This window comes from Thalia democratica, chromosome 1 (assembly GCF_965202585.1).
Source record: "Thalia democratica chromosome 1, ktThaDemo2.hap1.1, whole genome shotgun sequence".
NCBI lineage: Eukaryota > Metazoa > Chordata > Thaliacea > Salpida > Salpidae > Thalia > Thalia democratica.
This window is the reverse complement of record NC_139165.1, coordinates 55,444,446-55,468,058: the sequence shown is the minus strand read 5'-3', so window position 1 is coordinate 55,468,058 and position 23,613 is coordinate 55,444,446. Positions and strand designations below refer to the sequence as shown.

At 27.0% G+C, this 23,613-nt stretch overlaps 1 protein-coding gene across 1 annotated transcript in view; it reads left to right on the top strand.

Annotated features, from left to right (window-relative positions):
- Positions 1 to 2,486: 2,486 nt before the first annotated feature.
- LOC145837742 (dynein axonemal heavy chain 2-like) overlaps positions 2,487 to 23,613 on the top strand; it is a 51,350-nt gene continuing 30,223 nt past the window's right edge. Inside the window, exons 1-30 of the mRNA XM_082945182.1 lie at positions 2,487 to 2,491; positions 5,695 to 5,877; positions 6,114 to 6,244; positions 6,402 to 6,530; positions 6,686 to 6,959; positions 7,196 to 7,381; positions 7,678 to 7,797; positions 7,915 to 8,088; positions 8,947 to 9,112; positions 9,323 to 9,469; positions 9,817 to 10,169; positions 10,690 to 10,858; positions 12,811 to 12,921; positions 13,218 to 13,346; positions 13,636 to 13,821; positions 14,568 to 14,727; positions 15,181 to 15,373; positions 15,582 to 15,782; positions 15,867 to 16,023; positions 16,275 to 16,507; positions 16,985 to 17,111; positions 17,854 to 17,994; positions 18,210 to 18,338; positions 18,488 to 18,619; positions 18,680 to 18,756; positions 19,179 to 19,365; positions 19,934 to 20,072; positions 22,390 to 22,550; positions 22,699 to 22,840; positions 23,064 to 23,200. Coding sequence (XP_082801308.1) covers positions 2,487 to 2,491; positions 5,695 to 5,877; positions 6,114 to 6,244; positions 6,402 to 6,530; positions 6,686 to 6,959; positions 7,196 to 7,381; positions 7,678 to 7,797; positions 7,915 to 8,088; positions 8,947 to 9,112; positions 9,323 to 9,469; positions 9,817 to 10,169; positions 10,690 to 10,858; positions 12,811 to 12,921; positions 13,218 to 13,346; positions 13,636 to 13,821; positions 14,568 to 14,727; positions 15,181 to 15,373; positions 15,582 to 15,782; positions 15,867 to 16,023; positions 16,275 to 16,507; positions 16,985 to 17,111; positions 17,854 to 17,994; positions 18,210 to 18,338; positions 18,488 to 18,619; positions 18,680 to 18,756; positions 19,179 to 19,365; positions 19,934 to 20,072; positions 22,390 to 22,550; positions 22,699 to 22,840; positions 23,064 to 23,200 — 4,779 coding nt within the window. The remainder of the gene's footprint in view (positions 2,492 to 5,694; positions 5,878 to 6,113; positions 6,245 to 6,401; positions 6,531 to 6,685; positions 6,960 to 7,195; positions 7,382 to 7,677; positions 7,798 to 7,914; positions 8,089 to 8,946; positions 9,113 to 9,322; positions 9,470 to 9,816; positions 10,170 to 10,689; positions 10,859 to 12,810; positions 12,922 to 13,217; positions 13,347 to 13,635; positions 13,822 to 14,567; positions 14,728 to 15,180; positions 15,374 to 15,581; positions 15,783 to 15,866; positions 16,024 to 16,274; positions 16,508 to 16,984; positions 17,112 to 17,853; positions 17,995 to 18,209; positions 18,339 to 18,487; positions 18,620 to 18,679; positions 18,757 to 19,178; positions 19,366 to 19,933; positions 20,073 to 22,389; positions 22,551 to 22,698; positions 22,841 to 23,063; positions 23,201 to 23,613) is intronic.

Sequence of the window (23,613 nt, the reverse complement as noted above, 5' to 3'; positions counted from 1 at the left end):
ATCAGTTAATAAGTTGTTAAATTTAAACAACTCAAATAAAGTTACATTTAATTGGTAATCAGAACCTATCTACAGATGAAACCCTAACCATGTTAACTTGTTTTAACTTCTTAGAAAAAGATAGAAATTTCATTGTTTAAAACTAAACTTAAAATAAATTAAAATTTTTATTTTATCTAAACTGTTAAGAGATTATAATCATAAACTAATATCTAAATAAAAAAAAATTGTAAACAAGCTGGTATAAGTTAAAACACTTATCAAAAATCTGTCTTATGATAAATTTAGCAAGGTTATCTGACATAAAAATAAAATGTGTATTAATTTTTTTTTTAAAGTGCGATTATCATCTTAAATAATTTTTTTTAAATATATTTTATCAATAGTTTTAGCAAACAGTTTAATTTTCCAAGTTTTTATTAATTTCACATGTAAAAAAGGAAGTAATAAGCAAAAGTATATATCAAATTTTACTTAATATAAAATTTGTTTTAACTCTGAAAATTATATAATGAAAACATAACAGTAAAATAAACACTTAGCAAAACAAACAAGCCTTCTTATTATAAAACTAATAGTTTTTACAACTTAAATTCAGCCTCAACACGACATTCCGTACCTTATATAATTATGAAAAATAAACTTAATATTAAGTACAAAGATTTCTCATTTAAAATTACCTAGTTTTATAAAGAACATACCACAAACTGACTTAAAAAAATTACTGAAAACTTACTATTTTAATGTACTATTTTATTACTTATTTTATTTTATTATTTATTTAATGACTATTTTAATGTCTTCTGACTAGTTTAGATTATTATCAGTTATTACTCTCGAATACTTATAACTTTATACTTACTGCTTTCCCGTACATAAAGACTAAATTATTTTACTTTATAATACAAATTAAGTAGCTGACACTAATGTTTATATATATTGTGACGTAATTATAAGATACATTTTGTTTAATCATTAGCAACGGTAAATAAATTTGAATTAGTTATTTTTTCCATTCATGTAAATTGTTTATAATATGATTTGTATTTTTGTTGCGTATTTTAGTTTACTTTACTTAATTTAGACTAAATAATTACAAATGTTATATAGTTTTATAACAGTAGGATTAAATCTTAAGTATTTTACCTATTATTAACTATTAACCTCTAAAAATCGGTAGTAAATATTTTATTTTAATGAACACATGTATACACCTACTTTAGCTAATATTCGTTCATTACAGTATTTATTTTTTACAGAACACAGTTGAAGTGTGTTAATCCGTTAACACACAGAAACATATGTTTGTACAATAAAGAAAGATTACTGTATAATTTGTTTTTATTTTACATTCCAGTAAACTTGTTTCACTAGGATCTTTTGTTAACAAACTCTTAAGTTTATATTTATAATAGTTATAAGTTTTTATCTGTCTAACAATATTTTATCACTTTCAGTTTTAAAAATTGCATTTTTACTGGATAAAAATGAAATTTTCTAACTTTACATGTGCTTATTTTCTACAAGATGATTTAAGACTTCTAGAGCTTCTAAGTAAGGTTTTCATGCCTTGTAAAATGTAAATATGTATCTTTTTTATTCCAATAAAATCTGTATTCTGTATCATCTGTGATATCTAGAATTCTTAAGCTAGTATTGTTTTGTAAACTTAATAATAATGTGTATTAGAAAAAAATAGAGGTCATAAAACTGATACGGTATACTAACAATTCTCATCCGCGCACAACTCCAGCCAAGTTTTTTTTTTAATTTTTTTTGTTTACTATCTGTTTCTTTAGTCTTTATTAATTATTTATTGTTTATTTTTTACTACTACTGTTATTATAACCCTTTCCCTTGGTCAGTAAGCGTATTTCGGATTTGATCGGGTGGGAGTTGTGCGATTAGGAAATGATCGCGGGTTGGAACTGAATGATTCCCACTATCACATGCTCAATTTGGTAGACGAGTGAAAACTGACATGTTATAGTTTTAAAACTATATCAACTCCTTCCAAACAGTGGCGCTAAGGAGAATATAATGTTATGGTAACAAAAAGCGTTCAAATTTAAAATTTGCTTTTTCTGAAGACACTTAACATTTATTTAGTTATTTTATAATTTGTTTATTATATACTATGCAAATAGTTGACAATGATAGATAATACAAGCAGAAAAAACTCGAATCAGCAAGGTGGTGATACATGCGAAGGTTTTTTTTTATTTTGTTATGCTTTATTGCTGTAGATCTTATTACTATCATTATTACCTTTAGAAAACGTTTATCGTTGCAGAGGGGAGAGATTGAGTTCAATAGCGTTGTAGGTCTTTTACTACTAAATATAAATAAATAAATCATTGAAGCAAAATAATCTTTATTTAAAATATATGAAAATGAAAAAAAAATAATAAAATTCAAATTATAAGGTTCATATACCTACGAGTATGAATATAGACTGAATCAAACACAAAATTCAATTGATCGCAATGATGTAGATGTCATTGGAAATATTGTTAGTCTTTTTTAAATTATATTTTTTATACTAGCAATATGTTGACTTCATTTTAAGCTAACATTTACTTAGATTGTTTCCTTTTTGACTTTTTCTCTATTTAATTAAAATATTGAATGAAATAAAATTAGATAGTATTAACTGATTAAGTTTGTCATCCAAATTATAATTAACAACTTAATAAATTTTATGTTCTAAATAATGTTTATAGATCAAAATACCACCACATATATACTGTATTTGGGGTTGCATACACTAATCAGACTAAGTCAAAGTTTAAGAAAAACTCAAGCCACTGCAGGCTAGAATTGAATTTTTTTCTGGTTATTCAAAAAACTCAGAGTAGTTTGGATATTTTATCTATATTTCAGGGTATTTTTTTAAAGTAGTTATTTTTTCAAACAAACATAATTTTTTAAATCTAGGTCTCAATTATCTTAGTCAATATTATGGTTTTCTAAGAATTCAAGCTTGATTAACAGTAGATACTTATAGATTTTGACTTTATTACAATTTTCTTATAAACTAGGTATGATTCAGGCTAGTTTTTGGTCAGTCAGGCTAAGTTTTTTGTTTTAGATAGTGGCAGCCCTGTGTATTTAATGTATTTTAAAAGTTACAAGCTAGTTAAGGGCATAGGAGGAGGGGGTCCACCTTGAATTTTACAAGTTGATCTTATTTTATAGAGTTTTATCTGAGCTGTCAGATATTTTTAATCGCTTGAAAAATTCAAAGTAAATTTTGAGATATGAGCGACCAAGTAGGTAACCTCAATAGGTTCCAAAAGGGAGGCACAAACCAAAAACGCAAAAACTGACCATTTCACAAAAAAATTATCTACTCCTTCATTTTGTAAGCAATCTTTTTTAAATTTTTAGAGAAAGTGTATTATTAAATTTAAAATAGATTGGATGCAGCATTTTTTTTAGTTTTTAAAATTAATTTTTAATAGAAAAAAAAACCACCAATTTTTTTTTTGTTTTTTAATCTAAAATTTTTATATTTTATATATTTTTAAAATTCAAAAATTCAAATTCTTTTAAACTATAAAAAGAATGTTTACTGGAAGTTTAAGGTCTTTAGCTAAAAAAATTAAGGAGAAGATAGATTTTTAGTAATTTTTACAGAAAATTTGAAAAATTGACCCCAAAAATTTGTGGTCCATACTTTGTATCCAAAACTTTTTATCAAAATTACAATATCCTAAAAGTTAAATAATATTTTTTAATTCTATAAAAACTGGCTTGTGGTTTGTACTTTAACCTTTCATTTAAGATCCAATGTTAATTTTAGTAAAAAAAAAATGTTGGACACCCCCCTCTATGCTTTTAAAAATCTGTTTTATGAATAAGTTTTTATTTACTTGATTGTTTTCCACTCTTTAGTGAAAAAGTAATACAAATTTTCAACTTATCTTGATACAAGAAAAAGCTAAGTTTTTACAGCATTTGGTATATTTTTTTATTTATTAAACATGTTAGTGATTGATTAAAAAAATCTATATATAATATCTTTTTTTAGTAAATACATTTTAAGTAATTAAAAAGATTTTTAGCCTAGATGCTTTCAAGCAAGAATAACCTTGCCGATGTTCAATAGACAAAAACATTGGAAAACAAGTCATGACAGTGAATGTTCAGAATTTTGTCACGACAGAAACTCAGTTCTCTTAGTTTTTTATTTAGATAAGCAGGTATTTACGTTTTTGAAACTAATATTTGTATTAGTTATAACCTAAAGTTTGTTCATGTATTTATAGACGGAAGAACTTGTAGTTAGCAAAACAATACCAAAACATGACAATACAGATACAATCAACTATTTTATCAAGTATTTACTTTTGTTATTATTGTCTTTGATTAAGTTTGTTTACAAGCTTTTATTAGTTTTATAAGTTTGTAAAAAAAATGTGCAGACTTATAATCATAATTTTCTATACAAAAAGTATTATTAAGAGGCTTTTGTTACAAAATAGTTTTGTTTAGTTATTACTGCTATTTTTTATATAACTGAGTTTTAAAAAGTTTCAGCTACAACAGTTTACACCTCTTCATCATAGTTTAATTATATAATGCGTGTCTGAATATTACTGTTTATTTTACTATGTCTGTAACAATAAATAAAGTGAAATAATGTTACCAACATTTTGAGTAGGCTGTTAAAAGTTAGGCTATCTCACATTTAAAAAGCAGTTTTCTCTTTTTAGGAAGTTAGAAAATGAAATTAAGTCTTTCTTTTTCTTATGATTGTCAGAAGCTGCATAAAAAAGACAGATAGAGTGACCTAGTTAATAAATTTATTAATAAACTTGTAGACAAGTAATATCAATTATTTATTTTCTAACAAATAGTTTCCAAGGACAAAAAGAGTTGTAAAATTTAAATTATGAAAATATTTTATCAGCTTAATGTCAAGTCAAAAATAATGTATTAAATTTGTAGTTATACAGCAACATGTTATAATTTTGTAATTGAAAAGCATATATTAGATTCACTCAAAATGGAAAGTAAATAAATTCTAAAACTATAAAAACTTGTTTCAGAACTAACCCAGACCTTTTAGTTGTTACAATATTCAATATGAATTGAAATTAAGTGGTATCCCATAGTTAAAAATTCTAGGTAAAAGTTAATTAATAAATAAATTTATAAACTCTTGTTGTAAAGTCCAAGGCTAAATAGATGCTGAAAAATACAGTAAAAACAGGTGGATTAGTAGTATAGTAAAAATTAAAAAGAAAGTTTAATCAGTCAATGCAAGTTAAGTAGAATCACTTTTACTTATTTTTGATGTTTATTGTATAACTTCATTTTCAATTTAGCTTGTCATATAAGCTTTAACTGCAGAAGTTTATAAGTCATACTTAGTAAGGTATTTAAAAATTTATCTTAGTTAGTGCATCTGAATTTTTCAGTTCATACATTTTTGGTAATATAATGCAAATGTGTTATTAAATAGTGTTTTTATGTTTCTTTATAAGAGTGTTTAATGTTTTTTTTTTATACTTGCTTAAAAATGTAGAATATCTTTAAATTAGTTTACAAAAAAAACTGTCGTTTTCATAGTCCGAAAAAGAAAGTTTTTAATTCAAAGTCTTTGGTATTAATTTTTTAAATAAGATTGAAATCTAAAAAAATAGAATTAATATACAATATTATTTTTTATATTTATAATTTTTATAGAAAGCCTAACTTAGACAAAATTGAAGAAGAAGAATTTTTAAGTCAATTTCAATGGGGAACATTGCGTAAAAAGTATTTTGACAGTTTACTAAGAGTTATGGGTGGCTTGTTTGGACCATTAGTGTTTAGTAACAAAAGTTGGCCGGATAGCATTAGAAATGATTTCAGTGCTGGGTTACACAGGTATCTTTTGTTTTGTTTTACTATTTCATTTATAACGTATCATTTTTGTAGGTTGTTGTAGTTTTGTCTAAATTTAGTTTTGATTTGTAATGTTTTTTGCTTTTGCATATATTTGCATATATACTTTGCTGTAAATTTTGTAGTTGCCTCTTTTTTTTACAAGCAAAAATAAAAAGTATTTAATTTATATAAATTTAAAATAAGTATTTAAGTAATTTAGACTAACTTTTATGCAGATTTTTAGCCACTATTACTGATATGAAGTATAAGATGCAATCAAAAACAGTGCTATACATTCCAAGCGAAGGAACAAATCTTTCAGTTGAAGAAGTTGTTAACAATAAACCTCTAGTTCAGCGTCTTGAATGTTTGTTTAAAGTTAAAAAAACTTAAGAGCTTAAATTAATGTTTGTTACTATACTAGTTCAAAACATATTTTTGTAACTGTATAGTTGTAAACATGTTGTAAAATAAAAGTTTTCTTATTTTAGCAAACACTAAAGTTTAGTTTATTTATTATGAAGCTGCAATGATTTTCTGGACTCGTCAAATTAAAGAAGTTCTAAATGCACAAGATGCTTTAGAAACTTCAGAAAGTTCAGGACCATTGGAAGAGATTGAGTTTTGGAACAATCGATGTCAAGATTTATCCGGTATGTTTACTTTTAAAACCAAAATTATGTTTATCTTTTTAATTTAATCTGCATATGTTTATATGCTTTAACTGAAAAGTTTTAAACAATTAAATTTGTTGCTTCTTATTTTTGTTTGTTTTATATTATTTAAAAATTAACCACATATTAAACAGGTATTAGCCATCAGCTTAACAAGGACGGAGTAAAAAGACTTCAAAGCATACTTGAGCTTGCAAAGTCGTCTTATGTTTCACCTTTCAAAAGACTAGCAAATCTTATTTTGGCAGGCTCTGATCAAGCTCAGAGTAATTTGAAGTTTCTGTCGCTTCTTAAAGAACCTTGTACTGCTCTTTTCAATGCAAGCCCGTTAGACGTTCCAAAGTTACTTCCAAAGATAACACAAATAATTCGCATCATTTGGATAAATTCCAAGTATTACAACTCCCAGTCAGTTTCTTTCTATTAATTTAAATATTAGTATGATTTTTTTGTGTTTATAAGATTGTTAAAGATATTTCAAAAGTGCATGTGTTTAAACAACTATTGCAAAATAAAAACAATAACGCAGCCAATTTTTTGAAGTTTTATTTAGGTTTATTTTATTACTCGTTTTGTAGAATTTATATTCCAAGTATATTTCAACTTTAAAGTCTTTTGTTTGATGCTTAAAATATTTTATACAGAGAACGACTGACACAGCTCTTTAGAAAGTTGAGTAATGAAGTAATTAGAATTTGCATAAAAGATATTGATCTTGAGCGCATATTCGACGGGTATGTGAATAGTAGTGTGGTAGTGTTACAAAACTGCATAAATTGCTGCACTTCCTGGAAGGAAACATACCAACACAACGTGCAAATTCACGATCAGTTTGTCTTAAAATTATGAATTTTTTAAGAAAATCAATCGCCTGTTTTTACTTGATTTTAACTCACGTTAATTCTCACAAAATCAACCTTGTTGTTACATTGCCTCGAAACTTTTCGAGTTATTTAACTATTGTTGTCTTACAATCTCAATAAATTTATTTTTAAATATTTTAAGTTTTTCAAAACTAATAAATAGCTAAAAACTTTCTTACTTGCCTTAAACAAGCAATGCGTGTAAATTAGGCGTTTTAAACTTAACCATAAAACAGTTTATCACTTTAAATAAACTTAAACAGTTGCTCCGATAAAGTATGGCTGCTTGACAAAACTTCAATATTTGCGCAAGTTGATGCATTTATTCAAAGATGCAAAGACCTAATTGAAGTATGCGAGTGTCAAAGACTGTTTGCAAGAAGGTGCGTAATGATAATATTAAATTTAAAAAGTTTTATTATATAGCTTTTAGTATTAACCTTTTTGTATTAAGTAATAAATAGTGTATAGTAAATTTTTAACATACTGTCAAATTAAAGGTTGGATGGTGAAAAAAGCTCAGTTCCATTATTTTCTGGTCAACGAGGTCCAAGTATACTGAGAAGTTTGCTTGAAATTGAAGGAACCTTTGATAAACATTTACAAACTTTGCGCCTTATTAAGAAAGGAATACTAGATGTTAAAAACCCTCAGTGGCACGATGAATACAACAAGTTTAATTATGTTTTAGCTTGAAAAAATAACAAAATTTAAAATAAGTTGGGTACTTGGTTACACAGTGAACTCTTAATGTAAATTTTGGCTAAGAATAAGTATTCCGTCTATTTATAATAACAATATTTATAAAGTAATTGTTACAAAATTAAACTTTCCAAAAGTTTGTTGAACTTTAAGCTGTAATATTTTAACTGATACTTTTTAATCTTAAAAATGTTTCACTAATCTTAAAAATGTTTCACTAATCTTAAAAATAAAGACTATTACATATTTAAATAGTAGTGTCAATAAATAAATAAATTTAAAAAAAAAAAAAATTAAAACCAAGGTTCATGTGATTAAAGTTAGCGTGTTTAGAATTCAACGCATACATTGATAATTTAGATTAAAAAAATATTTCATACAAAAGTTTCCAATGTTAAATCTTGACTTGTTTTGATTTGTTCTATGAAATGATTTTGATATAGCTTTGTTACATGTTTTAATAGCTGTTTTTTTTTAAATATATATGGAGGCTTATTTAGTCGATTAGTTGTTTAGTTTAATCTGTTTTTAGAACATATTTGTATACTTTGTAATAAAACAGTGTATTTTGTTTAAAACTTTCGAATGTATATAACAAATATTGTAATTTTTTCGCTTAAATAGATAAGCTATTGTAAAAATAGGTAAAATTAATAAAAAAAGCATTAGAATTAAATTGAAGTACTTTTTTAGTATTCTTCATTGATTACTTTACATGTAGTATTAGCCAATATAAATATGTGGTTTTATTTATCGTAATTTTTGATGTCATGTACAAATACATTACTAAACTTCAATAAACTAAAACTTTGTTTTTACTCAACAATCAGATTTCGTGCTGGTGTGAAAGATTTGGAAGTGATGGTGCAGAATTTGATAACAGTTGCATTTGAAACTGTCACTACAGTCGAAGAGGGTGTTGGATTATTGGAAGTTTTTTCTTCATTTTCCGCTCGAGAGTCCATCAAGCGTGCTATTGACAGGAAAACTGCGGAAGTCAGTTATAATTTTACTTTTATAAGTACAAAACATGTTTATAAAAATATTGCCCTCTTTGAAAAACCTGATACACATGGTAACATATACAAGTAGCAAAATTTGCATATATATTTAAAGTATAGTCTAGAAATATGAATTATCTTGTATCATCAATATAAGCTAGTCGTATCTAAATAGTCTCAACTAATTATGTGTGTTTTGAAAAAGGTGTATCAAATGTTCAATGACGAGTTAGGGCGGGTTAAGAAAGAGTTGAGTAGCAAGCAAGTGCATGTTCTTCCACACCAACCCAAATACGCTGGTGCTGCTACATGGGCTCGTGGGCTGAAACGCAGAATTGATCGTCAGATGCAGGTTTTATTAGTCAATGATTTTTGGTGTTGGTAAACTACAAACAATGAAATTTAGATTTTGGTTTATAAAACGATTGCTGATGTACTACAAAAATAACGACTATTTATGAAAATTAATAACTTTATTACCTTTTTAACACATTTTTTTTAAACCAAAATTTAAAAACTTCTAAAATTTAAAAGTAAATATCATAGATGGGACATAGGAAGAATTTTACAACTTAATTTGTTTAACTATAAAAATTTTCAATCAACATATTAATTGCTCGTAATCGTTTAAAACTCATAAATTGTAACTATTTCTAAAACGTTATCTATTTGTAAATATTCCTTTCAATGCTTCAACAGATTCTCGATGAGGCCACTTTCCTGCCAGAAATAGGCCAGGGCACTGAATCGCGGGCCAGCTACCATTTGTTGAGTACGGCGCTGGACGACTTTGTCAGAAAGATGTTCAACGAATGGATCGCCCACAACTCAGACGAAGGGGTGGAAGAAAAGCTGGACATTCCGCTGATGCAGAAGGGCGTGGTGGTGCAAGGCATGCTCAACATGAACTTTGATCGCACGTTGCTGAAACTTTTCATCGAAATCCATTACTGGCACCGGCTTCTGTTTGAGATTCCTCACTACATTAAAGAGATGTACAAGAGACGCGAGGAACTGAGGATGCTCAGGGAGCACGTCATGCTCGTCGTAAGGTTTGTTGCTCGGTCAAGTAAAAGAACCACTGACTACTGCAGAGTTATCAGCCTTTTTTGTGTAAAAGACCGGATTTGTTAGAAAAAAGATACTATTTTTCGGGCCGGAGTGTTTTAAAGTTATATGCTAAAAAAATAAAGAGTTTTTAGTCAAAGTTGTAATGAAACCATCATTAATTAAGTCCCTCTGCTTGCTTACTCGTAATCAGAAAATAATAAAAATTGTAAATTTTATTGTAAAGAAGCCCAATTTCAATTTCTTTAAAACAGTTATTTCTTAACTTATAGATACTTTTAAAAGAAATTGAAGCTCAATTTCTTTTAAAAGTTATTTCTTAACTTATAGATACTTTTTGAACAGATTTTTCTTTTCGAGCCCGTGGCTGTAGTTTTCCGATCGCTGAACTACAATGTATAAATAATTAGTTTTATACATGTTTGTTTTCTACATAAAACTAGTTTTATTTATATATAAAAGTAGTAAAGTTCTTATTTTTGTTGACGTTTTTTTTTAATAAAGAGATTACAACCGAATAATTGAAGCGATGACGCCAGACGAACGAGGTCTTTTTAAAGAGAGAATAAAAACATTAGACAAAAAGATTCATCCCGGTCTTGGAAAGCTTACATGGGACTCTAAAGGAATATCCGAAGTGTTCGTCAACGAATGCAGAATTCAGTCGAAAAAAGTATGTAGTTTAAAATTATTTTTACATTTATAATTTTTAAGTGTTTTATCAATTTAGTGTATAAATAATTAGTTAAAATCAAGCTACTTTATACACAATACGGGTATTAATGAAGTTCAGTAACTATAATTCGTATATTCTGTCAATTAAATACAATCAACTTTGACATAGTTCTTAAGAGTTGTTAAAACAACTTGCTTAATAATTTTTCATTTTATGAATAACTTTGTAATAGAAATTTCTCTTATGTAAACACAGTTTACTAAATCAATTTTTAGTACTTTTGATTTCATGATAACCCGCTTTAAGCCCAATCCCGCCATACGTGGCGTGCTCACAGGATTTCTACAACAAATAAAACAAAGACAATACACATTAAGTTTGGTAAGATTTAAAACAAAAAGAAAAATAACACAGACAGTAAACTGTTTTTTTTTCTAATTCCTTTGTCTTCTTGTATCTGCTAAAAAAATCTTTCTTTTACATAGTTTCTTGCTGATGAAAAATCACCAATGCGGCGATAATCACTTAGTTTTTCCATTAATCAGTTCTTATATTCAAGCTCTTCAGGTCACGCTTGCAAACTTCTTTGTAACGTAGTTTTTGGCGACCAGGGTTGCCACAAAGTCAGGAAAATCAGAAAAGGTCAGGATAAATAAAAATATGACAAAAATCAGGAAAGAAAAGGGATTTTTCGAAAAAAATCAGAAAAATTAAGAAAATTTGATATAACATGCTCTTAATAAGAAAATCTATCATCACTAAAAACTGTATTTTACCAATGTTTTTCTAGAAAATTTTTATTTCTCAATTTTTCTTTTATTTAGGATCTAATTGAATTTTTGGAATAAATTAAAATCGTTCAAGTCTTTGGTTATGTATTTTTAAATCGGTTTTAATTAAGAATTTGATTTAGAAAAGTCAGGAATTTTTTTAAGCTCGATCTATGGGAACCCTCGTTACGTTTGCCAACATTTGTTTTTCTTCTCTTGTACAATTGTAATCGTCTACTTTTCTCAAAGTAAGTTCGAACACAAGTTTAAAAATCTTTTAAATTTTGTTTAGATATTTTAGCTGTTCATGATAAGGATCGAGTTAAGAGTTTTTTGTCCTAAATGCATCCTATATCAGCATCCCCTGACATCCCTGCCTCTAATTCAGGTATAGAGTATAAAAAAATATATACAAGAATGCTTTGGAGTCCTTCGGAAAAAAAGATACACACTAATTTTTGTATAACTTCATCTAGTTTCCCTAAGTATTTTCTTAACAATTTCATAAAAATAACTTATTTATTCAGTTTTTGAATTTACATAATTTAGTAGAGAAATTTTAAACTGCATTAAATATTAAATTTGTAGCATGAATACTTATAATTTTCTGCTATATTAAATGTTTTTAAGTATTAAGTATTTCATTCTACCATATTTTTTCCTTTATAATATGGCGTTCTATCCTTCCGCTTTGAGAAGGCAGCATACTATTTGAACTTTTAATAGATACCAACAAGTTAAGGGCATAGGGGGCTTGTTTAAAAAGTCTTTAGAAATGTGCCTATTTTGCGCGCAAATAACCATGTAGTTTATCCTAAAAATTGCGCTTCTTCAGAATAGCCCTGTTAGACGACGAGTCAGCCACAAACTAATGTGCTTGTTTTAACTGAAATTAAGAGGAATATTTCAAATATTTATTTAAGTTTAGGTTGTTTTAGCTAAAAAAATTGTAAACACTTTTCTTTGCTGCGCATTTTTTAACCATTGAAATCAACAAAAATAGCAAAGTAACATCATTTATTGATATATAGTTGCATCACATACAGTAAGACGCTATAAAATATTTTTGAAAATTAAAATGGTTTGAGATAAAACTAAATGATAGGGTTAATGGACGAATGGATTTGCGCACCGAAAAATCTTTGCTTGACCTAATTTGCAAATGTTTACTTTTTGCAGGTTCAAGCGCTTGTAGATGAGTACAAACGAACTAACATGCGAGTTGCTCAAACTTGTAGAAAAATCACGCAAGTATTACTTGTAAGCATTCCTCATAATGATGTATATGAGGTTTGTGCATTTGTGTTTGTTTTAGTTTTGATGTGGTAAATTTTGTTATAATGTTTAGTTTCTCAAATATTTTTTTTACAACGTTATACTAGATTAATGTTTTTTTCCTTATGATACTTTTAAAAAATTGAAGTTAGTTTTTATATATCTACTGTTCTTTTGGGTATAAATCACTCTGAAAATTTCTGGTTATTTATGGAATAGTTAAAAGTTTATACAGTTAAATTTTTTGTACGGTAAAACTTAAATTTGTTTGAACTAGCGTAATGTTTTCAACTTAATTATGTTTTTTGAAGGATTTGGAGTTTCAGATTGACCAGCAACAACATAAGCAACGAGCTACTAATGCTCTTAATAAACTGCACACTGAAATTATTAATATTTTGAGAAAAACATTTAAAATATTTGAACAAGATGGCGGTGAGGTAAAACATAAAAGTAAAATAAATAACAACATAAACAATACTTTTTTATTTAGGATTATTTAATTTGACTTTGTTTAATATAAGTTATCTATAGAAGGGTTAAGTTGTTTGATATTTTTTTAAATTTTTGTGTAAAAAAAGAAATTTTTAAATGAAGTTGTCAAGTACTAAATCTCACTTGCTAACATCAAGAAAAATAGTTGTCTTATTAATTTATCATATTACTATTATAAAGTTCCATTAGTTCTATAATCATATATAATACAAATAATGGTAGCTTTAACGTCAGGTTCATTCTCATTGGTCAAAATATGTTTATCGAATCGATTCGTACGTAGAAGAAGCTTACCGGCTTAATATGAAATATTCTCTGTTAGAAATTTCACGCGCCATCAATGGTGATGGAAAGTCCTCCCCAGATCCACTCTTTAAAGTAGAAGTTGTTCTTCAGCCTGGAAGGCATAATATTCCTACTGTAAGTGTTTTATAGTTGATTTATTAATGCTTGTAATACTTGAGTTTGTTTTAGATAGGTTTAATGTTTTTTAAATGTTTTTACTCCATTTTCCAATTTGTTTAAAAAGTAATAATTTATAACGCTTTTTGCAAGTTATAACTTCTTTTTTTTATCAACTAGTTTTTTAGCTAATGGTTATAACTAGAATTACTAAAACATCTTAAAGATAAAAGAACTTTACTATATTTAAAATTATGTTTATTAAAATATTTTTAAGTTCAAAATAAAAAAATTCTATCTAGTTTACGCTATGTGCAATGCACAAAAAGTATTATAAAAGAGACGTACCATTTAAATTTTATAATACTTCAAAAAGGTTCTATACTTTATAAAAATATGAAGATGTAAATAATTCATAGTACAGACTATGATTTAATTAGACATGTATACGTAACTTAAAAATGTACCGTAAATGTAAAACATGCATTCAAATATATCATGGAACGATTGTTTTTAAAATACATTAAGTGGTTACAAAAATTTTTTCATGTAAAATCCGTACTTAGTAAAAAAAAGGATTTAAACTATTAAATGGAAAAATATTTATTCATACTTTGCTTTTAAATGTTCTATTTAGCAGTGTTTTATTGATGATAAAAGTTCCTGCTGAGGAAGCATTATATTATGCTTCTTGCATCTCCTTATGACAACTCTTATTTAGAAATTTAGATAGATATCCGTATTCAATTTAATATAATATTTAGGTGGATTTTGAACCGACCATGCAAAATCTTCATACTTGCATCAAGGATGTAAGTGGAAGTCTAACATCGTCATTGAAAATGTTTAAACGACTTCCTGAGTTCTTGGTTAAGAATCGTCGACATATACGAGCTAACAAAGGATCCTATGAACGTGTTATTGGTTAGTAAGCGTCTATAGATTTAAAGATAAACAAGTTTGTTTCAGTAAATATTTTTTTATCATTAAAGAAAATTACTACGGAATTTGATGCTTAAGTTTTAGTTGCATTACAACCTGATAACAGTTTTTTTAAATATTAGCTTATTAAACACACCTATAGTCTTCAGTATCTATTGAAATTATTTTTTTCTGTAAAGCAATATCAAAAGTAATATCTAACAAATTAATAAACTTGGGAAGAATGTTGCATATTTTTGTTATACGTTTTTATAAATACTATAAAAGTTATAGCTAAATATTGCTAAGATAAAAATCTCATATTATATTTTATTTTATCAATATCAATACAAAACTTTTTTATACCCTAACTTAGCACATAAATATATTTTAATTACGTTTTTTATCGAAGTAAAGTTTGTAACTTGTATGGTAAACTGTTTTCTTACAATATAGAAATAGATGAAGAGCTAAGTAAAATTCAGAGGCAAATACAAGATGGTTTAACTGAAAACTCTAAACATTTGCGCAATTACTTGTCTACCTGGGATAACTACAAGGAAATCTGGGAAATTAATAAATCTGCTTTTATAAAGAGATATCAACGATTGAATCCACCTGTAGCTAGTTTTGATGCTGATATTGGAAGGTTTGTTTATCTCTAAAAGCTCAATCATTTTACTATTTAAAAAATGTTAATTTTTTTTAATTGGTGATTTCATGTATCACAGGTAAAATAAACGTTTGATGATTTTGTTGCAAACATTTTAAAGAAATTTCAATGTTTAATAAAAACAAATACTTCAATCTTGTATCCTGAACAGTTTTAGTTGTAAGTTTGTAAACTCATTTAACAGGTACACTGAAGTCAGCAACAACGTGCAAAAAGAGGAAACTGTGCTGAGCATTGAGTTTATTTTGCTGGACAGCAGTCCTCTAAAGTTCGCACTATTAGCACACTGTGTTGAATGGCAGAACAGATTTACTACCCTTCTTAAAGACATGGCAACTAAGCGTTTACACGATTTAATTGAGTTTCTTAAAACTAACACCGTAGAGTTAGTTTGTTCTTTGTTTTGGTATATTACAACCCAAGTCATACAGTTGTAAAAATTGCAATAACCCGGTTAAACTTTTTCAAGAGTGTTAAAGCCACCTACGACGCTGGTCGAGCTGAGCAGCGTGTTGGAACTTTGGGAGCGCCTTCACAGCAGACTTCAGCAAACTGAAGCTCGAATCCCTATATTGCACGAACAATTTGCTATATTAGAAAAATACGAAGTTCCTGTAGAAGAAGGGGTTGTTTTAAAATTTCCTTAATTATAATAGTTTTGTAGTTAAAGTATAAAAGAAATTTAATTAAAAAACAGGAATTAGAAACGTTTATCTTTATCAATTTGTAGTATTAGTTTTATAACATTTATGTCGTTCGTCTAGATATGAAAATACGTATTTTTGAATATATTTTAGAATCTCATTTGGTTCTACTTAGTTTTGTAAAGTTAACTTTTTGTTTGCAATTGTGTAAATTATTCATAATAAAAACACAGACATTAGGCTTGTTGGAATCAGTTGGTACTGAGTGGATGGACTTTCAGCAGGCAATTATAGATTCAGAACAGCAGCTGAAGAAGCACAAAGAAAAGTTTAAATTGGGACTTTTGACCCAAGGTGATGAGTTCCGCAAAAAAGTAACCCAACTGACGAATGATTTTGTCAACAACGGGCCGTTTACTAGCGTGTGGAATGTTTCCGATGCTACTGACAAGTTGCAGGACTTTAAGTAAGATTTTTTTTTTATTATGTCTTGTGTATAAATAATAACAAATTTAAATTTTGTAGAACTGTATTTTTGAATAATCACAGAAAACTTCAATATATTTTGATAATTCGACTACCTTAAAAGTTCATTGTTTTGTTACTTCAGAAAATATTTATTTTACTTATTACCATATCACCTAACAAGTTTAAAGTTATAAAAAAATTCTTAGGGTGTGTTATGATATTTTGAACCTTTTGTAAAACTTTTTTTTTATTACACAATTTAATTTTTATTTGCTGGTGTAGTTATACCTATTTTCTGCAAAATACAAATTTGTTAGTATTTTGACAGATATTTTTTTACTTTTAGTTTATTTTAAGAGTAAAAATCTAATTTATCAACTCTAATCCAAAGAGATAAATAAAAATTTATTGAAAAAAGTTATGCTTTTTATTCAACTTTAATATTTTAAATTATTACTTTTTATAATTTTTGCAGAGATCACATAAAAGATTTTGAGAAAGAACAGTTAATTATAAAACAAGGGTTAACGCTGTTTAAAATTGATCAAGCTCCGTCTAAAGACCTCCAGGCGCTCATCAAAGAACTAGATTCTATTGATACTGTTAGTTCAATTGAAAAACAGAAATCTATTTTTTTACACCATCATGTTTCTTTTTTATTTAAACAGCTAATAAACTTTAACTTTGAAAGAAAGATAGAAGTCTCGGAAAAAATAAACTTTGATACAACTATTAAAAATTTAGCTTTTTTGGCTATAAAAGCCTTTTATTTTTCTTATTACCGATGTTTGTTGCAGGTATGTAACATAAAAGATAAAATGTTTTATTATTTTTACTGATAAAGTATGGCCAAAAATCTAGGAATCAAAAAATGATGAATATTTAGATTTAAAGGAAAATTATATAAATTGATAAATTTTGGAAAAATTATGGGTAGCCTAAAATTTTTTAATGAAATCCTTGAATATTTGATTTATAAAAACATTATTCTAATCTAACAATGTTAACTATTTTTTAATTTTTATTTTTATTTGAAACTTTTAGTACTTAACTAAACTAATGAAAAAAAACTTGGAAGAAGTTGTGTATAAAACTGATACAGGCTGCAATGGAAATAAATCTAAAATAGCAATACCTTATATTAACAGTATTTTAAAACTATTAAAACCAGCTTTTATCTTTAGTTAAAGTTTATACCTAAAGAGGACAAGAAAAACTTATACTTTGATAATTATGATTTCTGGAAGGAATTCAGAAAACCTGGAACTAATTTTTTAATTAAAATTATTGCCACCCTTTCAATAGCTTCTTCCATATTTTAAATGCAGTAAATCGATATTAAAGGTTTGGATGATTACGAAAGAATGGGATGAGCTTTATGATGAATGGAAAACTGGACAGTTTCAAGACCTTCACACTACAACAATGGATGATACTGCTCAAAACACTTACAGAAAACTAAACAAGCTTTCTAAAGAATTAAAAGTCTATTATTTACACTAGTTCAACCGTTATGTAAAACTAATCATTTAAAAAATTTAATCTTATTATACAAATATTTCAAAATCAAATTTTACATCTAAAATGAACCTTTCTTTAAACATTTTTTTTACAAAATATACTTATAAAATATAAAACATGTAAAAGACTATGATTATTCTGTTATGTGATTTGGTTTTAAACTAAAGTCAATTTTAAAGTCAAAGAACTGGGAGATAGTAATTGCATCAAGGAATAGAGTAGACCAGTTCCGTAGAACAATGCCACTGATAACTGATCTAAAAAACCCAGCAATGAGGGATCGGCACTGGGATCAAATTCAAGAATTGGTTAACACTATTATCTATGTCTTAAATGCAACTTCCTATTTTTGTTTCCGATTGTAAAGTAAATGAATTTAGATTTTAAGTACAAAGCATGTTTTATTTAATAAATCAAATATCAATGCAGATGTATAATCGTTTTTTAATGACAATAGGTTCAAAAAACATTCAATCCCAACGATTCTTCATTCACATTAGAAACAATAGTTGACATGGGAATGGATAACTATGCAGATAAAATTAGTGATATTTCAAACTCAGCCACAAAAGAACTTCAAATTGAAACAGTAACTTGCTTTTTAACATTATAGGTGGACTTATAGTTTAACTTAATTTCTATTGTTTAGGGATTGGAAAATATTGCTTCAGTCTGGATAGACATGGAAGTAACTACAGCCCCTTATAAAAATAAAGGCCATTTTAAGTAAGACCTTTGTATATACTTTGAAAAAGTCTTAGTTTATTATTAAAACTTATGAAAATTAAGTTTACTTACATTTTTAGTTTCTAAGATTTTCAAAAAAAATAAACTACTGCATTTAATTTTAAATGCAGTAGTTTAATTTAATACTTATAAATTTATTTATGTTTTTTTTAATTAATTTGGAAGTACTACAAGTTTATCTATACTTCAAGTTAAGAGTATATAAATTAATTAGTCGGCGGATCAGATTTACCAGTAACGGTCTTTGCGGACAAATTAAGATTAACTATAATTTTTTTATTTTTTAAAGCTGAATTCTATTAGCTTTGCACAAGTTATTTTCAAGCTTAAAAAGTACGTCGCGGGCCATTTGTTGCCAACTCCTATTTTATGTTATTGAAAATCAAAATTAACTATTGCAGATTGGTAAAAACGGACGATGTTTTTGTGCAATTAGAGGACCACCAGGTTTTACTAGGCACAATTAAGTCAAGTCGATTTGTGAAAGCTTTCGAGGCAGATGTGGATAAGTGGGAGCGAATTTTGTCAATGGTGATGGAGGTTATTGAAATGCTGCTCAATGTGCAGCGTCAGTGGATGTACCTTGAAGTTTGTTTATTGTTATCTATAACATTTAAACTAGCTTGTTTGGTACTATTGAGTTTGAATCAATTTAAAAATAATGACACTAAGTGTAAATTGTTTAAACAAACAATTTAAAGGATAAACAATGCAGTTCTGTTTAAATGTAAACAAAAATATGTATGTCGAATATTTTAAGAATATAGACAAAGCTTATCAAATTAAAAATTGGAAAAATTTCAGTATTTTATGTTAATCATTATCTAGAATCTTATAATTTAGCTTCATGCTTTTTAGCTTATATATTTGGTGGTAAGTGTGAAGCTATATTTAAAAAAAGCTTTATCAGTATTTTAGTGTAGCTGACACTTATATTAATTATACGTAGAATAATGTATCGTGTTTAATAAATTCAGAATTAGTTTATATCTTACACTATTTACTTCTATACTGTTAGTAAAAAAGTTGTTACTATTCCAACAAAGTGTAACAAAAATTGAATGTTAACCGAATATTGAGTTATGAGTACAAAGTGTTACTAACTACATTAAAGTTACAAAACTATATCAAGTCATTTTATAAAAAAATATTCTAGAACATATTTTTGGGTGAAGATATAAGAAAGCAACTTCCAAGTGAATCTGCTGAATTTGATAGAATTAACAGCAGTTGGAAACAAATCATGGCTAGTATGAACAAGGATAAAAATGCAAAAAGGGCGACTCATCAAGACGGTTTCCTTAAATTTTTTCCTACTTTTTTTTTCTATTACATATTGCCTTATTTTGAAGTTTTACTATTTTATGATATTATTTTTATTAAAGGTGTTCAGTTTTTTTTATAATATTTCTTTAAGAATATACTAGTAGAATTATGGCTAGCTAATGTGTAAACAATGGCTCACTTTTAAATAAACGTTAAAATAGTTGATAAGAATTACAAAAAACCAAAAATATATAATAAGAACACTAACGAAAGAGCATTTACCTAGATGTGTTTACTAACTTATAGTCGGTGAATTTTTTACATAATCGAAACAACTATAGATTTTTCAAAAAGGTCAGCAATTTAAATTAGCATCTGATAAACAGGCGAATAATTATGATATCTTGGCATTTAAAATATCCAGTAGCTTACGAATATATTTGTTTTTTTTTAATGAAATAGTACTGATGTACTTGAACAGACCATAACTCTGTAAGCTATTTTTTTTTACTATGTCGTAGCTCAGATTAATAAAAATTGGTGATTTACTGGATCCAGCATCTTTCGATCCGGATTTGGAACCAGCTGGATCCTAATTTTGTATCCGGTAAATCACTAATTTAAATAGATAAGTCAAAAATAAATATTTCACTAGATCTTCTTGAGATTGTGATGAAAAATAAAAATAAAAGGTCTCAAGAATTTTTGCGGGGAGTTTTAAAACTTACACTTGATATTTCGATAAAGTTATGAAAAGTACACTAAATATCCCGGACGAATTTTTGAAATTTACACTAGACATTCTGAAGTTTGATGTCAAGAACAAAAAAAAAAATTTAGGCATTTTAGTGGGAAGTGTAACCGTCACAATTAGGATATTATTAGATTGTGTTTTAGTATGGATAAAGCTGCTCATAAATATAATAATAAATAACGGATATTTTAATTATTACAAAAACTCAGATGGAACGCCAGATGAATCTAATATATTAGTACTAAGTTAATATTATCAAGCTGTTTATTAGTGCATTGTGGTTTATATACAAATTGATAAACATATTGTGAAATAAGTGAAAGAAAACAAATACGATTAAATGTTACCAAAGACTGCTGAAAAGAGCCTCGTAAGCACGTTAACTAAGTACTAAACATATGTTGACATGGATATAAAATAGACTCTACGATATAGTTTTCTATCCTCAATCATCACGAAAAAAACCTTCTCGATTGTGCTTCGTACGCTTTGCAGTATTCTATCGTCTATGCGGTTCCCCGCGTCTGCTCTGCCGTGCGTCTGCAAGACTACTTTTAAATTCACTCTCACAGAATTAATTAACGCTTCTTATTCTCACTTTCTGTTCTCAATACGAATTGTGACGTCACATAAAACTTTGAAATTCGTCCAATTTAACTCTTTTGTAATGATTTAATAAAACGAAACGGTAAGAGTAAAGACTGTTTTGTTACAGGAAGTTTTCAAACTTACACTAGGATAGTAAAAGTCTCTAATTTGACCATTTTTTAGTTCAGTTACGTTTATTTGGTACAACTAAGTTTCACTGCAATGTGAAATATAAATGAATGAACACAATGATCTTAAAAACTTAACATATAGAGAGATTTGTAATTAGTAGTAATTAGTAATGATAAATAATAATATGTGTTTATAACTTTTTTTAAGTCTTAAGACACTAGATATTCCGGCAAAATTGAAAGTGACTGGAAGATTTTAATTTTCAAATTGGATACAGAACCGGAATTTTGCCGGATCCTAATTTGTAAATCCGGTAGATAACTAATAAGAAATAAACAAAAAAACAATTTTTCTCGTAAAAAATTATTTTGTTTTTTCGTTACAATAATGCTTATAGTTTTATTCATTTTACGTTTTAATTAGTTAAACTCTATTATAGTGTTTCCGTGGTTCTCATAAACTATTTTTCACGTTTATTTAGGTACAAGCTATTAGTTATTTTATAATTTTTCTCTTAGTACATCTCTAAAGATAACTAGAAAAGCATATTAAATGAAGTATTAACAAAGAGTTACTTTTGTTATATTTATAAAGTGTAAACGGTTTATGTTTATTTTCCTAAACTTTATACCTTTTAAATATGCCTTAAATTTTATAAAATTGGTCTGATTTCATGCTGATAGTTAGATTTAGTTTTAAGAAAAAATAGTAGTAGTTACTTACATTTTTAAAGGCAATAAAAACGTAAAAAACTTGTAAGTAAAAACTGTAGTTCACTATACTGCTTTTTGGAATACATAGATACTTTAACTTATCTTTCTTCTGATGTATTCGTATCTATATACGTATCTAACTTTAAAAATTTAATCAAGGATTGCTTGTAACACTGAATGATATGAATACGAAATTGGAGGAAATCCAAAAGTCACTCGATATGTATTTGGAAACTAAGAGACAAATATTCCCTAGATTTTATTTCCTGTCCAACGACGACTTATTAGAAATACTCGGGCAATCAAGAAATCCAGAAGCTGTAATTACTTTTATATAAAAATTAAACGTATAATTTTTTTTCAAAAGCTATTTAATGAAATTTTTTTGGCTAAAGAAGTATAAAAATACAGTAATGTTGTTTTAAGAGCCTTTTGCAAACAAGTTATTATAAAAGATATAAAACTCAGGTTCAAAAACACATGAACAAGTGCTTCGATAACATCAAGTCACTATTAATGAAGAAAAATGACAGCAATAAAATGGAAGCTCACGGAATGTACTCATCTGAAGGAGAATATGTTGAATACGCCAGCCCTATTCTTTTAGAAGGTTTTTTACTCTAAAAAGTTTAAAGCAATTATAAATATATCTTTATCCATTGAAACATTTTTTTTAAAACTAGCTTGTTGTTATTCTAAAACTTCACGTTTTAAACAAACTGCAGTTTTTTCGATTGTTTTTTTTTTTGTTTTCAGTTTAAAATATTAATACCGTTTTAAGTCAATTAGTATTTAAAAGAGTAAATTCCAAGTTAAGTGAATACTTTTTATAGGCCCTGTTGAAGCGTGGTTGTGCGATGTAGAAAGAACTATGAGATGGAACCTGAAGGAAATTTTAAAAAAGTGCAATCTAGCTCTTAAAAAGCTGCTCACAAAAAGAGATAAGTGGGTAAAAGACTGGCCTGGTCAGGTAAATGATTAATTAAAAACTTCAGTTTTAAATATTTTTTAGATATTGTAAAAGAGAGTGAATATAAAGAGTACATTATTTTATTGAATAGATTATTTTAATTTTTGTATTAAGTAGGCTAACAAATTTTATGCATATAAACAACAGTACTTTAGTGTAATAGTTGGTTATTACTTTGAAGCAAAGCACATAAGTAGTCAAAAAAAGAAGTACTAAATTCTTTTAATATCTTTATAAACTTTTTTTTAGTTCTTTTATTCATTATAGACCTGGTTATTCGATAAGAGCAATTATAAACCTAATATCAAATAATTAATCTTCGCATAACATAAGATTACCATTACTTTTTAAATTTTCTCACCTAATTTTAGTCTTAGTTAAGGGCATAGGGGGGGGTAAACACCCTTTTTTGG